Source organism: Dromiciops gliroides, chromosome 3 (assembly GCF_019393635.1).
Source record: "Dromiciops gliroides isolate mDroGli1 chromosome 3, mDroGli1.pri, whole genome shotgun sequence".
In the NCBI taxonomy this organism is placed as follows: Eukaryota; Metazoa; Chordata; class Mammalia; order Microbiotheria; family Microbiotheriidae; genus Dromiciops; species Dromiciops gliroides.
The window spans coordinates 450748478-450767527 of record NC_057863.1 but is presented as its reverse complement, the minus strand read 5'-3'; the positions used below and the strand labels follow the sequence as shown (position 1 = coordinate 450767527).

Below are 19050 nucleotides of genomic sequence, written 5' to 3'. Positions count from 1 at the left end.
CATGTGTGGAATAGTGAGTTATAAATGTGGCATGTTACTGTGAAAAGACTATCCAAATAGCTCTATGAATGTATGAACAAGAGAGGGTGATAGCTGAATCTTACGAAATCTTACAAATGAAACTGATGGAGGAAATGTTGTTCAACTAGCTGGATTCAATTTTAGCCTAATAATTCAAATGATAAACTATGAAAGAGTAATCTTTAATATATGGTCACCTTGTTATCCTTTAGACCAAAAATGAAAGTCCAATTTAAGTTATTTAGTTGTGTTAGTTATTGATGCTCTGCCTTTTCACCCTTTTAGCAGGAGACAAAGAGGATACTCCTTCCACAACAAGTGTAGTTCACTTTAATTCCTTTAGATTTCACCTTAGGGCCTGGTAATGAAAGACAATCCTTACACTTTATCACTGATCAAACCATTAACAAAATTTTCCTTTCAGCATGAATTTCTTGAACGCTTAATGTTCCTTTCCTGAAAAAAGTCATAGGCTACCTAATCTTCTTGGCTTCTTTTATGTGGAGCTCTTAAAATATTTATTTGACATATGTTTGGCAATCCCACTGGATATCCATGCCCTGCTCTTAGGCTCTAAGCTCCTTTATGCCTGAATATTGCTAACAGTGGAATCAGTTTTTCATTTGATGTTGCCATCGATGACATGGGCAAAGAATGCTTGAGGAAATTATAGTTAGCATCCATTTATTATCTTAGAAAATGACAGATTTTAGACAAATACTTTAAGTATCAGCAATCTACTTAAGAGATGGCAGCATCCCTAAATGCAATTTAACATACTGACCTTAGAAAGCAAAGCTCTAAGTAGTTTGAACTCTGAACTCAGACGTCTCTGCTCTTTCTTTGTACCATCAAGAATATTTATAAAAGTTAGTCTTGTTTTCCTGAAGGTTTCTAAGTCCTAGCTACAAAGAACCAGGTTTATTAATTCGTGCTCTTCTGAAGGACTCCAGCCTAGAGAATGGTGCTCAGCTTCCTTTCTCCTTTTAGGGCATGAGGCAACAACACTTGCTTAAAACATGGAGTTGATTTCCCTGAAGGAATCTAAGCTTTACAATTTTGTATTTAAGTCCTGCTTCTTTAAAAGTCTTATACCAGTCCTTGAGCTCTGAAGTAAATTTATCATCAGAAGATGAAATTCTACAAATGTAAATAAATCAAAATAATATAGGGGGGGGGATAAAGGACATTGGGAGGCTTTTAGCATTTGGCACAGAGGCCAAACAGACCTGTATTTACATACAGGGAACTTCGATTGCTTCAACATCTAGGCAGTTCATAACTTATCATCAAAAGATAACATTTTATAAATATAAATAAAAGTGATATGAGAGGGAACAGAGGACACTGGGAAGCTTTTGGATTTGGCACAGAGGTTAAACTGGTCTTGGTTTATATTCAGGATACTCCAATTGCTTTAGAATCTATTCAGTTCAAGGCATAGGGGCTGTCCTAAAGGAGGATGGAGAGAAAAGAAAGAAATAACATCTCATGCCTGAAGGTCAATAAAAACAGAAACACATACACACAGAGCAACAACTTTTCCCCTAAAACCAAGACAGAGCTAGCCAGCCAGATGCATATACACGTAAACACTAATAATATCTTGTCTCCTAAAACCAGGAGGGATAGACAGATAGGAACACACACACACACACACACACACACACACACACACACACACACACAGATTTTCAGTTACAAATTTCAAAGGGATGTTTAGGGGTAAGGAGAAAGTGCTTGGACTCCATTCATGGAAACTTGAACTAAAATGACCCACTTTACACATAGTGCATCCAGTTGCGAAAGAGAACTTTCTTGAACTTGCTGAACACTTGATCAGAGACAAGATAAAATGACAGGAAACAAAGAGGAGGGGGTTGGACTATGGGTCCTCTGAGGTTCCTTCCAACCCTAGATCTAGCGTGCTAAGATAGCTACAGTGATCACAGACCCACAGAAACGTGTTGCAAGGTCATTCCTTATCATCAGAACATTTTGCCTTCATATCAAGAGATCAAACATTACATCTCTCCATGGCATTGTTCCCAAGTTTTCTGCTCAACACACAATCTCTACAGGGACTCTGTTATCGGCAAGAGGACACCATGCATTAACCTCTTTAACCAGACACATCCCCGGAGTTAAGTGCTTCAGCTGGTGTGTAAACAAAGCTCTCCATTTCCTGTCACATTACAAGTCATTAATGATACAGACAGACTTCTCCCCACTTTCTGAGCCCCTTCTCTTATCTGGCTTTGCAATCACCATCTGCATCAGTTGACTATTTCCCACCTCCCCCATACCTCTTGCTCAGTCTGTCCTGGGCAATCAGTGTTTAGATGAGCATATACAATTGTCCAGAAAGAAATTCTTCTATAAAGTTTATTTATTCTATCACTCCTACACCTAATTCACTGTTTCAGTGCTTCATCCTTTCTGTCTCAACTTCACTCAGTTTTTTTAACTCAAGAATCAAAGGGGAAAATTACATTAAAAATTACAGAAAAACAGATCAAAGTTTACCCTACTTTATCCTGATCTTTTACTGACACATCATTTTTATTTTCCTCTAAATCATGTAAAAAGGGCTGTCAGATAGCAACAATAACGCAAGTGCTCTTTTAGAGAAAAGGAGGGAATTAAATATTTAGACTTAAACCACTACTAATGCCCAGACTTCTCCTTTAAGGCAAGACACTTTCTCCACTTTATGTTTAAAATGAGACATTTCCCATGACTTCTTGATATACTTAGACCACTTGTATTCCTTGATAATTAACTATTATAAAAACAACCTTCAAGAAGGATGTAATTTAAGTGAACATACAAATAATAAATATCATTTCACAAACACAGGGGCCAAAGAAAGAAAAGATATTGTTTGGTAGGACACTCTACCCAAAGGACACTGGAGAAACACATTGGTGGGAATGAATAGGCTGCAACATGCCCAACTGTCTACCCGACATCTCCAACTCAACATTTTAGGGGATTTTTGTTTGTTTGTTTTGGGGTTTTTTTTGGCAGGGCAATTGGGGTTATGTGCCACCTAGATGCCCCCTCAACTCAACATTTTAGAACCAGAATTCATTATTTCTCCCCCAAACCCATTCTTCCTCCTAACTTCCTTACTTCAGTTGAGGGCACCACTGTTTTTCCAATCACCCAGGTTTGAAGCTGAAGAATAATCTACAATTCTTCATTCTTATCCATCCTTCTCTATCTAATAAGTTGTCAGATCTTATTCATTCTACTTCCATGGTATCTTTCACACTCATCCTCTTTTCTTAAGAAATGCTAAGGGCACTGCCCCAAGTTGGGGGTTCTACTGGTAATAGAGATAACAATAATTGACAGCTTTAATTGATTTGAATAATTCAGTGAAGGTAATAATGGGAGTGATTGATTAGCTCCTGAAAGGTGATAACATCATAGGATTAAGAATTAATAGTGACTTTAGAGATTATTTAGTCCAATTCCCTCATTTTACACATGAGGAAACTGACACCTAGAGAGGTAAAGTGAATAGTTCAGCATCACATAGATCATAGTAGCAGAGCTGGGATTTGAATTTAGATTTTCCTCCAATATTCTTTCTACAATATTCCTCACAATGGCTGAAGGATAATAATTCCAGGTGACAAAAGAGGAAAAGACATAAAAATTATTGGCCACTGAACATGAACATGAGAGTTTGTGATGGAGATTATTAAAATTGTATCTGATCGGGGCAGCTAGGTGTCGCAGTGGATAGAGCACCGGCCCTGGAGTAAGGAGTACCTGAGTTCAAATCCAGCCTCAGACACTTAACACTTACTAGCTGTGTGACCCTGGACAAGTCACTTAACCCCAATTGCCTCACTAAAAAAAAAATTGTATCTGATCCCCATGACCACCCATCTATCCCCTTCTAGTTAGTATAGTAAATTTGTAAGTAGCCAGTATAAAGTAACAATATTAGGAAGTAAGCCAGCAAAGCATGACATAAGATAGGACAGCTAGATGGAATAGTAGATAGAATGCCATGTGTCAGGAAGACATCTTCAAATTTGTCCTCAGAAGTTTTTAAGCTATGTGATCCTAGGCAAGTCACTTAACCTGGTTTGACTCAGTTTCCTAATATGTAAAATGAGCTGGAGGAGGAAGTGGCTAACCACTCCAATATCTTTGTCATGAAAAACCCAAATGGGGGTCATGAAGAGTCAGACACAACTAAAACAACCAAAGAACAACAATATTGCAAAGGGGAACTGAGAAGTCAAAGACTGTCCCAAATATCAAAGGAACATAATTTGCAAATTCTATCCCATATTAATTAAGAATCACATTCTGAGACTCTGTGCTAATGCAGGGCCTTCTAGTCCTATGATCTCAGATAAGTTCTAGACATCCTCAGGAAGGCCAGTAGAACCAAATGTTGCTGACAACTTTGAGATAATGTAGATATGTTAATGAACTAACCCCAAGATAACACAGTTAGTCTGTCTCCCATTATAAAAATGAGAACCCAAACTCCTATCATCTCCCCCAATCCTGAGAACTTTTCCATTTTCAGCTGGCTCTATGCTGTCAAATGCTTACAACTCTAATCACAGGTTGCATGAGTAGACTCTCTGTGCCTTTCCTCCTCTCCATCCTCTTCCCCACAGCTGCCTGCCTTCCTCTACCACCCCATCCCAGTACCCACACCGTCTGCCTCAATACCCCTTTCACACCATTTTCTCTGTATTTTCTGGGCTGTTTGCCCCTGTATCATCTTTGCCTTATAAAAGTGTTACTGAAACATTACTCCCTGCTGCCATCATGGTCTTTCCCAAAGGATACCCAAAGAACTGGGAGTACCTCCCCTCATTTCATGATTCCATAAATTAATTAGAATTCAGAGACTTTCAAGAAATTGGAATTCAGCAGTAGAACTTATTCTGGGATAAATATCTATATGAGCAGAATCTGTCAGCAACCATGACTGAGAGAACAGCCTCATTTAAGAGGATGTTCCAGGTCTAGTCAAGCATCACTAGAGTGGTACACTACAGAGAGAAATATATAGTTTAAGAAAAAGAACTCTTGAAGATCCCCCCACCCCAACACAGACACACCTTCCTCCCTCCACACACAGCCTGGTCAATGGAAATTGCACAGAATGACAGAAATTCCATCCAGTTTTTCATTGTCTTGCTAGGAGATAGTTATGCTCCCTTTGGAGTGAGAAAACCATACCCAAGGATCCCGCTATGGAAGCAATAAAGAACAATACCTTGAGCTACCTGCTCAAAGCAATGAGAACTATAGAGGGAACCATGCTATAGGACTAAGAGCTACTTGCAGAGAGGAACATATGACAGGTGAAGACAAGGCTCCTCAATGCCAGAGGAATCTTCATATTTGAGACTAAAGGTGATTCTGAAGGTGTTACATTGGGGTTCATTCAGGAGCTTCTATTTTATGTTCCTTTTAAATAAAACTTTCTTCTGTCATACTGTAAGCATCCTATTTCCATAAGAGGAGTAAGTTTTTCTCAGGTTTTTTGAAGATGGGCATTTAAGTCAAGAAGAGTAAGAAAACCCACCGAGGCAGAGTCATTCCCATTATGTCATGGGAATCTCTGAAACAGGGAAACAAGGAGCACCTAGATCAGTGATGATCAGCAATGGAACCAGTCTACTACATGTTAAAACTCTACCCAGTGGCGGATACCATTGAACATGGATACAAGTTGCATAAAAAGCCTTCTTAAGTGGACACACTGAAAAACACTATTTCCTGCATGGTCCTTGCAGGTATGATCTCCAGCCCACCAAAAGCACTTAACATTTTTCACATTCTCTAAATGGAATCTTTAAAAAGGTTTTTTTTTAAGCTCGAAGTGGTGGTCATCTTGTCCACATTTTGACTGCCATCATGTAAATGATGAAAACAATTATCTTACTCAATGCCTCCATTTTAGGCATATTCTGCTCTGCAAAATCTCTGGCTAGACTTAGTCAAAGGGTCTAATAAGAAGATTACTTCATCAGATTTATCATTGAATTTTACCGGAGTGAAAATGACATAGCAGTATCTCAATCAATCTTCATTTGAAAAAAAAAATGGGTGAACAGACAAAAGAAATGGTTTCGATTAGAGGTAAAATGAAGGTTTTCATGGTGAAAGTACCTTTGCTTGAAAATGCCTTTGATTATTTTTTTTTCAGGGCAATGAAGGTTAAGTGACTTGCCCAGGGTCACACAGCTAGTAAGTGTCAAGTGTCTGAGGCCAGATTTGAACTCAGGTCCTCCTGAATCCAAGGCCAGTGCTTTATTCACTGTGCCACCTAGCCTAAATGCCTTTGATTCTTGTGGGCAAAACATCAGAAAAAAAGGATTTCTTTGCTATTGCTTTAGTATGCTAGCCGAGTTTCTATGAAGCAATTAAGCAGTCCTACCACTTAAAAATTTTAGAACATAAATGGTTAAAAGTATAAAGCACAGCTAAACACTATGTCTCAGAAAACCCCCAAACCCCTGGACTGTAAATATTTGAAATCATGTCAAAAAGTAGAATCTATGGCACTATGGAAGAGGAACTTGAATTGTGTGCTTTATTTTTAAAACACTGCTGCTAAAAATGTGTTTCCATAGTAACAAGGTCAACATCAGCAGCTAGTGGAGACTTCCCCCCACCTTTTTTTTTTGATAGTGGGTTTCAAGATCTGTTTCAAATACCCACTTTAGAAACTCAATGAGAAAGCAGTTTTCTTGATCATCCATCTGAAGCAAAATGAGGCAAAACACACACACACAGAGCACTGAAGGGCTCATGTTTTATGGATTATAAGCATTCACAGTTGTCACATTTTCAACAAGAAGTCAGTCCCACTAGCTACCATGCCAACCCCCAAACGTGTTATGCTATAAGCCTGATTATCTATCAAGACAAACAGAAGGTTCTTTACAATCTTATTCAAGCAGAAATGAGAAGCTGCATCATATCTAAAAACACCCTTCTTTTAATACCTAAATAGCAAAAATACTAAATGCATAATCCCAATTATTAGAAAAATTTCATACACTCAGGTGAACCTTATTATTTGTTAGAGGAAGATCAATCACAAAGTTGCCACATTTCATCACCATATGAACTAAGCAGCTATTTGGTCATGAAACAAAATCATTTAACTTAAAAGCTGCCTCAATCAAATGACATTTCCATGAAGTAGTCCCTGGTCATCCCAATGGAAACAACTCCTCACATCTCTGAATTCCTATGACTCCCTTCACTTGTAGTAGGTATCATGTACAATCTTGCTTATCTGTTATAGCTATTTGTACATGTGATTCCTTTACTGAGAGACAACTGTGGAAACATTTTTGGATTTGTATTCACTTACTACCTGAGAAGTCTTAAATTATTTAACCTCAAATACTCATCTCTAGTCTCTAATCTCAATTACTCATTACCTCACAGGCTTATTGTGAAGAACCAGTGAGGTAATATACATGAAAATATTTTGTGTACTGTACATTGCTACATAGTTATTATTAGTTTATAGTTCCTTGAAGGTGGGAACTTTGTAGGGTTCATCTTTAAATACCCCACAGGAACTGGCAGAGTGCCTTGCACATAGTAGGTGATCTGTAAATATTATTGAATGAAATCCTCTAGATATTTCTAGTAGTAAGTAATATACAAATTGCATGTGGCCCTGAAATATTATATAGCTTTCTTTCTTTCTTTTTTTTTTTAGTGAGGCAATTGGGGTTAAGTGACTTGCCCAGGGTCACACAGCTAGTAAGTATTAAGTGTCTGAGGCCGGGTTTGAACTCAGGTACTCCTGACTCCAGGGCTGGTGCTCTATCCACTGCGCCATCTAGCTGCCCCTATATAGCTTTCTAAATGAGATTCAGAATCACTCAAAAAAAAAAGTTGGACCTAATTATCAACATGGGAAAATCCAAGTGGAAGAAGAATGCTTATTCTTCAGAACAAGATATACAGGTGAATGAACAACCTATCCATCAGTATATATCTCTTAGACATTGAATATGGACAGTGAACTAGGCTCAGAACTGAGGAGGAGGATGAGAATAGGCTGGACTGCCTTTGGAAAATTGTAATTGCATTTAATAATACAAGTTTCTCCCTAAAATAAAGACTGATCGGGGGCAGCTAGGTGGCGCAGTGGATAAAGCACTGGCCCTGGATTCAGGAGTACCTGAGTTCAAATCCAGCCTCAGACACTTGACACTTACTAGCTATGTGACCCTGGGCAAGTCACTTAACCCTCATTGCCCTGCAAAAAAAAAGACTGATCTTTTTAACACTGAAATTTTTCTGTTGATATTATATGTATGTAAGTGAAGGGATCTTACAGTTGCCAAAGAATTGAAGTTGAGATACATAGTGGCCATGAATAGGCCACAACATTTAACTAACCAAGAATTGCCCACGTAAATTGATATGAGATGAAGTGAGATGTATGACTGGAAAAGAATTTGGTACAGTAATGTGGCAAGAGAAAATGTAAGCCTAAGTGCTCATTGGTAGCCATATAATGGTAAAAGAACTAGAGAAAGATTTCCTAGCGTGTTATGTGAACCTCCCAAGGAGGACTTCTGGGAGGTTCTGGAAAAAAGATGGATAGGATAAGAAGGTATGGAAAAGTTGCCATTTATATATTTTTTCTTTTTAGGGAGGCAATTGGGGTTAAGTAACTTGCCCAAGGTCACACAGCTAGTAAGTGTTAAGTGTCTGAGGCCAGATTTGAACCCAGGTACTCCTGACTCCAGGGCTGGTGCTCTATCCACTGCGCCACCTAGCTGCCCCCAGTTGTCATTTATATTGTAGGTGCCTTAATGAGATCATGACCATGGGTATCTTAGAAAAATGATGGTTGATTAATTACTGAATACATGATCCAAATTTGAACAAGTGGAAGCGCACACATCTCTAATTGAGGCAGCATATTAAGATGGAAAAGCACTGGATTTGGAGTCAGAAGACTTGAGTTAAAATTCAGGATCTGTCACTACCTGTGTGACCTTGGGCCAGTTGTTTAATCATTCTAGGACTGAGTTCCTTATTTGCAAAATAAAGGCATTGAATGCAATGACCCCTAAGGTTTTGTCCAGTTCTAAAATCTTTGATGGTATCCTCTCTGATAAGATGTGACAGTTAAAAGTGTATAGATCATTTTAATCTCTTCTAGAAGACATGTTCATTTGAATGCTATTTATTTCAGGCTGCATTTGCTGACTAAATATTCTAACGTCAGCCTCTCTTACATTAGCTCCATGTTGTTTATCAGTGTCCAAGTTAATGGTATTAAAGATCCTCCATAACCTGTCCCCATTTACCCTTTTCTCAATACCTCACTCTCAACGTGTACCCAATACTCCAGTTAAATTACTACTTGCTATTTCCCAAACATGTTGCATATGTTCTTGCCTCCACGTTTTTGATTATGCTATTCCTTCTGATTGGAATAACTTCTACTATAACTACCATATTCACTTATCAAACTCCTACTCACTTTTCTGGACTCACTTCAAATGTCATATCTTTCCTTTTAAAAAAAGATAGGAACACTATTTGGAGACTTGTAGTTGATTTATTGACTCTACTCCTCTGTATGTCTCCTTATCTTGTGGTCCCTCCTACCTGCCTTCAATCTTCCTTCTTTTTTTCTGCCTCTCTAATTTGGCATCATTAGGTTTAAAAAATCAGCTTTTTGAAAGTATAATTTGGGTTTGAAAAATGACTGTGATTCTAGAATTTACAATTCAGAAGGATTAGCATTTACTTACAATCCCAAAATTGATTTGGATTATTAAAATCTTAAACTGGAAAACAGACTTGAGCTACACCCTAGAGTTTTAAAAGAGATAACCCACAGTCTATGAGAGAGCAGTCAGAGAGAAATTATAGTGGGGACTATAAGAGCAAATCAATGGCACCAACAGTGAAAATGGGTCCCCAAGTCTGCCTTGGACTTAGACTGAGCTTAAAAAAATTGCAGACCAGAGGAAGCAACAAAAAGAAAAAACTAAAGGACAGCTGAGGTGCATCAGAGAAAGGAAAGGCTGAGGTGAGCCATCAGGCTCTGCAATTCTCTTGGAACAGAAGAATCAGATGGAAGGTTTCAGTTGCACTCACTTCTTTGAGGACTGTGGGAAGTTAGTCCAAAGGTTTGTTTTTTTCTCCATATTTCCCTCCCCATGGCTTGTCCAGTAAGAGACACTGTAATATATTCTGGTCACTTCTCTTATCTAAATGTTTCCTGTATCCTGATTTTGCTTCATCGAACTTAAATAGGCAAGGGATTAGCTATATTACAGTAGACCTTAACTTAGGACAGAGAGTTAAAGTTCTTTGTTAGGAATCTCCTTGACTAGGGGTTTTGAATTATTGTTACAGTCCTAATGACTTTTTTGTCTGCTACAACAAAGTCCATAAAAAGAGTAGAGAAAGGGGCCGTGTAGACCTAAGGGATTTTTAATTGCCCTATGTCTAAAAGTAAGATTGCTGTTTCAACATGATGTGGTTAATTAAATCTCAGGCCTCTAATGTGAGAAAGGAAAAGGGCAAGGTGGAAATAGGTGAGGCCTAGGTGATTCAATTTCATCTCCTCTAGAAGAGAAGAAAGAACAGAAAAGAGTAAGCCTCTTCACAGAACCACCTGCTGGTGTTATAAATGTATTTGTATGTTTAAAGGCAGCCAGAGACCACATCTTATTTATCGCTGTATCCCCATAATAGCCTACATTTGGGAGGTACTTAGCATATGTTAATTGTATGAATAATGATTTTTTTTCCTTCATGTCAGCCTATTCTGTTATACTTGCTGAGTAAACAAAAACTTTTGTGTTTAAAGATTTATTTACCAGAACAAATCTAAGTGAGGCAATGTTTCAGAATGAAATAATTTAATCATTTAAATGAAATATTATAATGAAACCATAGTTTGTAGGGGTGGGGCATAATAGGAAAGCCCTGGACTTAGAATTGGGAAAGCTAAGTTTGAATCCCAGCTCCCATTTTTACTAGTTATGTCACATAAGCTCTCAGCATTTTATAATGCAGGTAATGATTGTAATATTTGCATAATAGGGTTCTTGTGGGCAAATCATTTTGGACACTAAAGTGCCACATTAATTTATTATCATTATTGTTTATTCTGCCTTAGTGTGTCTATGCATGTAAATAAAAATAGAAATATTGAATATAAATGGAATATTAAAACATTGCACTGAACAGTATGGGCTAATATTATTGAAATATTAACTATTAATGGCTATAAATACACTGACTTTTTCTTTTCTTTTCTTTTTGGTGAGGCAATTGGGGTTAAGTGACTTGCCCAGGGTCACACAGCCAGTAAGTGTTAAGTGTCTGAGGTCGGATTTGAACTCAGGTCCTCCTGACTCCAGGGTGGGTGCTCTATCCACTGTGCCATCTAGCTGCCCCCATTGACTTTTTCTTAACTAGAACCTATAAAAAGCAACCTTAAAAAAATAAAAGCCCTTTATCTAATAAAAAGGCTAAATAGCTCACACTTCTCTCCAAATGAATTTGACGTATTTTTGAGTAGTTTTCTATATTAAAATGATAGGTACTGAAACCAAGGAGAAGCCTGCTATAGTTACAAAAGTAAGTGATTTTATGGAACAAAAGTCCAATGAGTCAACAGAAAAATAAATTTTGGAGGGAAGGAGTGTGAAGGAAAGTTTTTCTGAAGTTTGAAAATGTGCCCATTATCGAGGAGGGTACCATGAACAAAAATATGAGAGGCTTTTGTAAATGGTTTCCTATACCACATCATATCTTTATAGCCATACTATTGACTGAAAGGTACAGTGAATACAAGATTTTATTGTGCTTCGTAATTGATGATCACCAGAAAGCATTTGACTTTGTAGAACAAAATAAAGCTTTAACTGCTCCCTTCCAATAAGAAATATCTTGTGTTTGTTAAGACTAGACAAGATTCTTTGACATATGCAACCAGAGATAACTCTGACCCACTGATTATTAGTACCAAACAAGAAATAAAACAGGGAGAAATGTCTTGCCTAAAATTTTACCATTGTTATGAAGGACATCTTGCACAAAGTCCAAAAGGTTGTGGGATTCCTTGTAGATGACAAGGTTTTGTGGGTGTTTTAGTTTATGTGCCCTTTTTTAGTTAATTCATTCAAACTCCAGACTATTTATTATAGGGTCTCCTATAATTAGAAGCAGTTAGGTGGCTCAGTGGATAGCCAGATGGCTCAGTGCATAGAGCACTGGGCCTGGAGTCATGAAGACCAAAATTCAAAACTGGCCTCAGACACTTACTAACTATATTACCTTGGGCAAGTTACTTATCTTCTGTTTGCCTTAATCCATTGGAGAAGGAAATGGTAAACCACTCCAGGATCTTTGCCAAGAAAACGCCAGGTATGGACTGAACAACAGCTCAGTGGACAGAATATGGTCCTAGAGTCAGGAAGACTTGAATTCAAATATGACTTCAAACACTTACTAGCTGGATGACCCTTGGCAAGTCATTTAACCTCTATCTCAATTTTTTCAACCATGAAATGGGGATAATAATACTACCTATCTTTCAGGATTGTTGTGAGGATTGAGAGAACATCTAAAAAGTACTCAGCATAGTGCCTGGCATATAGTAGGCATTAATAAATACTTGTTCCCTTCCTCCTTTCCCATAGAAAGAATGAATTGCATGATAACTGCCTTTTAGCTAGATTAAAACATGCAGTTGGATGGTCAGTCCAGGGTAGTTAGTGCATCACTACCTATGTTTGGGATTGACATTGTGGCTGGATAAATAGGACACAGATTTGACCAGAAGGAAGGGCTACAATGCTTATTAATGTTCCCACATCACTCTTTAGTGTAAAGATCCATATTTTCAACAGGAATTTTCCTCAGTCAAGACTATCTATAATTTTGAATCTCATAATATCACAATCTTCAAGAAATCAAGCTTTGGAATATTTTAAAGAGAAATTGAGAGATTTGTGGTCAGTGCAAATAAACTGTTGAACATTTTCAGTAATGACCTATGTTTAAGAAGTAGTGTAAGGCAGAGGTTGTCCAACAATGGACTATTTTTGTATGGTCCACAAGCTAAGAATGATTTTTGACATTTCAAAATACATTAAAATTTTATTTAAAAATGTAAAAACCACTCAGCTCACAAACTGTACAAAAATAGACTGTGGACCACATGTGGTCCATAACCTACTTTGCCAGCCCCTGGAAGGGATGTCTGAATGGAAAAGAAAGTGGGTCAGTTATGGGATATATGCAAGGAACAGCAGATGGACAGGCCAAATGCTCCACTGGTACCCTCAACGTGTAAAAGACCTAGAGGAAGCCTGTAGGCACATTGGGGTGAATCCACTGGGGAGGTCTGTGGAGGAACCTAGATAAGAATCAGACAGTGCAAGAAGGTAACGCTGGGATGTGTCTTCACTCGTGGAGGGAATATATGCTTTGATGAGAACAATGAACCAGCAAAATACTGAAGACTGAGGAAGCACATCCATAGACCATAGATAGGTTGGCCCGATGATGCAAAAATCCTTGAAACAAACTAAGTTTCATTCAACTATTCCCTTGACTAATGTTATCTGGTTCTTAAACAATTTAATAAATCTTGTGACTTGTCTAATCGATAGTAGATTAAGATTAAATGTATTTTTTGATTAGAGTTTGAGATGCATTTTCACTAAAGGTCTGGTGCCAATAAGTACAAAATAAATATGGGACTGTTTGGTTGAAGTTTTCCTGTGTCTTTATCTTCTTTTATCTCCTTCCCTAGGATGTTGAAATTTAAATTTAGTAACTGAAATGAAGCTGGTAAAATGACTTGAGATTTTTGGGAAATGTTCTAAAACAATAAATTAAATATATTTATGATTTTCCCTTTGCTATCTTAAATGAATACGTTTATGGAGGAGAAACAACAGTTTCCTCCATCTTCTGATATTCAGTTCCATGTTTTCTTTGCTCCCCATCTTTCAGAATTCCCATTCCAAGAGACTGAAGTCACTGCTCAGGGTTTTCTCTTAAAATTATAAGTGATCTGTAATTTTAATCCTGCTGGGAGTACAAATTTCCACAGAAAAGATAATTTGTGAATTTCTTCCCGCTCTGGTAAACAATGAAGATATAATGATGATGATGATGAAGAAGAAGAAAATGATAATAATAACTCAAGCTACATAGTGTTTTAGAATTTACATAATATTTTTCTAAGATTATGTTAACAATACAGATTTATTAAGTGCCTTCTGTTTGCAAAGCATTATTTGCTCTCTAGAATACCTGTGCAGTCAATAGAATGCTGGCTTCAAATTAGGAAGACCTGAGTTCAAATTGGCCTCAGACACTTACTAGCTGTGTGGACTCTGGGCAAATCACTTAACATTGTCTGCCTCAGTTGCTTCAATTATATAAAACAGCAGCACCTTTTTCTCAGGGTTGTTGGGAGAATCAGATGAGATATTTGTAAAGTGCTTAGCACAGTGCTTGGAACATAGTAAGCACTTAATAAATTTGTGTTTCTTCCCTTCCTTCCTTCCTTCCTTCCTTCCTTCCTTCCTTCCTTCCTTCCTTCCTTCCTTCCTTCCTTCCTTCCTTCCTTCCTTCCTTCCTTCCTTCCTTCCTTCCTTCCTTCCTGCTTCTCAGAACAATCTTGTGAGATAAGTAGTATCATCATCCACATTTTACAAGTGAGGAAAATAATAGCTAACATTTAGATAGGACTTTAAGTTTGCAAAGTGCTTTACATTGCTATGTCATTTAATCCTTGGGAGACCCTTGTGAGGTAAGTGTATATAAGTGTGTGAGGTAGATATGTAGGTAAACTAGGTGTTATTTCCATTTTACAGAAGAGGAAACTGAGACACAGAGAGGTTAAGTGACTTGCCCAGGATCATACAGCTAGTAAGTGTCTGAGGCCAAATTTGAACTCAGGTCTTCTTGATTCCAAATTCAGCACTCTACCCCCATGTCACCAAGTATGAAATAACTTGGCCACATTCACACAGCTACCATGCAACCTTTTTAATATATGTGATGTTTCATTTTTAATACATATGATGATTATAAATTTAAGGTCAAATTATTAATAAAAAAACTTACATGTAAGGACCTAGGGTGAATACCCTAATAATTACAAATGTCAGGATCACCACAGTTAAAACTGCAGAGATGAGGGATGCCTGAAAGAAAAAATACAAAAGTATCATCAGTTTATTTATATAGATATTTATATTTTAATGTTAATTTATTCCTTTAATCAAATTTGGCTTTTCTGATTACTTGATATACTAAGAATCACTAGTTAGTTCCATTTATTGCTATAGATAAGGGTAGAGAAACTCCAGCCTACAGGTCAGATTTTGAGCTTTGACTTAATGCTTTCGCCTTCCCTCTAAAATTTTCTCTAATTCATATTGTAGATATCTTGTTTATCAGTTGTTTTTGCATGTTACCTCCCCCATTAGACTGTGAGTAACTTGAAAGCAGGGATTGGCTTTAGTTACCAATTAACTAACTAACTAACTAACTAACTAATTAATTAATTAATTAATTCTTCCATTCATCCATTGATTTATTTATTCACTCATTCATTCACTTATTTATCTACTTATCTATCCATTTATTTCTTTATTTGCTTTTCTTTCTATCCCCAACACTTAGATTAATGCTGGAAGATATTAGAAAATAAATGATTGTTAACTGTACTTATGTCACCATATACATCTACTTCTGCAAAACCAGATTTGTAAACTGTTAGTAGATTTTGATGCATAGCTATAAGTTGGTAATTGGTGTGACTCTTTGTCTATTGTGTCTGTATTTGTGTAGATGTTTCTTTTTACATTTCTGGGTGTTGTTTTTTTTTTCTGTGTCTGTGCCTGTGTGTCTATCTTTCTGGCTCTTTGTGGACTCTTTTTATTCCTCATTCCTCCATCTTCTCTCTTTTTTTCATTTCTCTTTTAATTGCCGTATCACACAACCAATGTTAAATTTAAATTGCACGTACTAAATGTATATAAATTATATAAAATATATGGGCATATTTCATATTTTCTGTTCTTAATTCTAAAAGAAGGCTTGTAACATTTTGCATGTTTTCTCATAGAAGTATGGAGAGAGAAAAACACTTTTAAAGAAATTCATCTGATCCTTGATTGATATTTTTTTCTTTTAGTTGGTTGTTCTTAATAATAAAAAGTACCTCAGGGGCATCGAGGTGGCACAGTGGATAGAGCACCGGTCCTGGATTCAGGAGGACTTACTAGCTGTGTGACCCTGGGCAATTCACTTAACCCCAATTGCCTCACCAAAAAAAAAAAAGTACCTCACTTCTGCTATAAACCGGGATGTGCCAGAGTCAGCTCGAACCAATTCTCAAGAGCTTATTGTTAAATATTCAATATAATTATATAACCCCCCAAATTGGCAAACAGCATAAATCAAGGATTGATTTGTTTTATTAATTGTTTAGATTTGAGGTATGGAGAAAATATTAATAATGCATAATAAACTTGAAAATGTAACAGGCATAACTTTTTTTTCTTTTTAGGAAAGTTAATCATTGAACCTTTATGAGCATATAACTGGCTATAGGGGCTAGAAATAGATATTGGATCTGTGATTTTAAGATACTCCCTGGTGAGAAAACTCCCTCTACCAATGCCGGTCAGCACCTTCTCTGCAACTTCTGATCTTAGAAAACTTCCTGAAGCACTTGGCAGTTAAGTGACTTATCCAAAGTCACACAGCTAGGATACATAAAAGTAGGACATGAACCCATGTCATCCTCACTTCAAGACCAGCTCTCTAATATTTCCTGGCTGCTTTCTTCTGTTAGCCTTGCGGAGTGGCCCAGTGTGCTAGATGCATGCACTTCTGCTAGGAATTCTTTTTATTTCCTGTCATTAGAGGTCTCAAAAAATGATTTGCCTTATTGACAGTTTTCCTTTAGCTTTTCTAGATATTAAATCTAAAATAGAATGTAGGCTCCTTAGTGGGAATTGATTCATTCATTAGGCACTTTAATGTCTGTTTATTTGCTGACATTAAAGGGAAAATAAATGGGACAGCTAGGTGGCACAGTGGATAAAGCACAGGCCCCTGGATTCAGGAGGACCTGAGTTCAAATCCAGCCTCAGACACTTTACACTTACTAGCTGTGTGACCCTGGCAAGTCATTAATCCTCATTGCACCACCAAAAAAAAAGGAAAATAAAAAAAGAATGTTAAAAATAACAAATACTATGGGAAGGCTCTCCTTTTAATTCTCCTACCTTTTTCTACAATATAAAAATATACATACAAGAAAAAAACAGAATGAAATGAAGCAAATTACAAATGCATCTAGGCAGGCTATGTTTATGCCTCTACTATTAAGTGGAAAATTGTAATGATATAGATAATTCAAGCAAAATGGCACTTTGGACAAAATCTGGATATTTCAGGTAGAAAGCTTAGGAGAAAGAGGATGGAACCAGAATTATCTGTATCATTATCATTTGTTGTTGCTCAGTTGTTGAAGTTACATCCAACTCTCTGTGACCCCATTCGGCGTTTTCTTGGCAGAAATACTGGAATGGTTTGCCATTTCCTTCTCCAGCTCATTTTATAGATGAGGAAACTGAGGCAAACATCGTAGAGCTAGTATCTGAGGCTGGGTTTGATCTCAGATCTTCCAGACTCTGGGCCCAGGACTCTATCCACTGTGCCACCTAGAGGCCCTATCATTATCCTAGCTCTACACTTTATGTTGCATGCAGGACCCTATAATTTTAGATGCATGATAGAGAAACAAAGTTTAAAATTTAATGTATTACTAGGAAATTAATAATGAAGGACAAGTTTTTACTTCTCATCATAATGTTTACTTTTCTGTTAAGTAAAGTCATAGATTTGGAGATGGAAGGGAATTTAGAATTCAACTAATATAACACAATCATCTTACATGAGGAAACTGAGATCAGAAGTTAAGTGACTTCTCAAAGGTCACCCAAGTAGAAAGTGGCAGAACTGGGATTTGAAACCAGCTTCTCTGACTCCAAATGCAGTGGGTTCTCTTATTTCCCATGACTTCACACAGAGCACAATGACACTATATATCTATATATTCACACACACACATACATACACACATATATATATATACACACATATACATTTAATTGACATACTATGTTGACTTTTTGCTACTAATGTCTCAGATGTACACCTTGCTATTGTTTTAGCTACCTAAAACGGGTGGAAAATAGGTTTTTAATAAATCATACTTGCATATATATTATATATATATACATGTATTATATGGAGTCCTTTTTCATTTCTGCTCTTAAGGTACAGAGCTTGTGGCTTGCAATAGTACCTGCTTTCAACAAGAAAAAGAAAGGACATGTGGTTCACACTGTGATTTGATGTTTAATCACTGATCCTTAAAGACAAGTCTAATGACTCAACTACAGTTTACTTTAGGATAATCATAAATCATTTGGCTTTGCAGATAAACACTACAATTAAGAACTCTACAACGAAGACTGTGATTTGGCACAATTACTTTAGTTGACAAAGAACATTTCTGCTTTTATTTTAATAGTGGTGATTACCTTTCCCAGCTTTGCTATGTCACGGTACAGGGATAAAGGAAGGGAGAAGGCAACTGTGGAGAGCCCAATAATGAAGTGGCGGCCAATGAAAAAGTTATCAGGATCAACTAAAATACAAAGAAAATTATAACATGTTTAGAGGTCTACACAATAAGAGCACATACACATAATTATACACAACTTCTTTATTTTTTTTTACCAGACCTATGATTTTCCTGGTGTCAGAAACTTCTTCTCCCTATGTGAGTTGGCACTTTCTCTGCAGCTCAGAGTTTTAGAGAATTACCTGGGGCAACACTGGCTGGGTCCCACAGCCACTATGAGTGAAAGATAGGACTTGGACCCAGGTCTTTTTGATTCCCATACAAGCTTTGCATCTATTATGCTATGTTGT

At 37.1% G+C, this 19050-nt stretch overlaps 1 protein-coding gene across 1 annotated transcript in view; it reads right to left on the bottom strand.

Annotated features, from left to right (window-relative positions):
• The window catches only part of SLC38A11 (solute carrier family 38 member 11), a 71293-nt gene that overhangs the window by 32562 nt on the left and 19681 nt on the right, over positions 1 to 19050 (bottom strand). The window contains exons 6-7 of the mRNA XM_043997707.1: positions 18657 to 18763; positions 15160 to 15239 (exon numbers count right to left, since the gene is read on the bottom strand). Coding sequence (XP_043853642.1) covers positions 15160 to 15239; positions 18657 to 18763 — 187 coding nt within the window. The remainder of the gene's footprint in view (positions 1 to 15159; positions 15240 to 18656; positions 18764 to 19050) is intronic.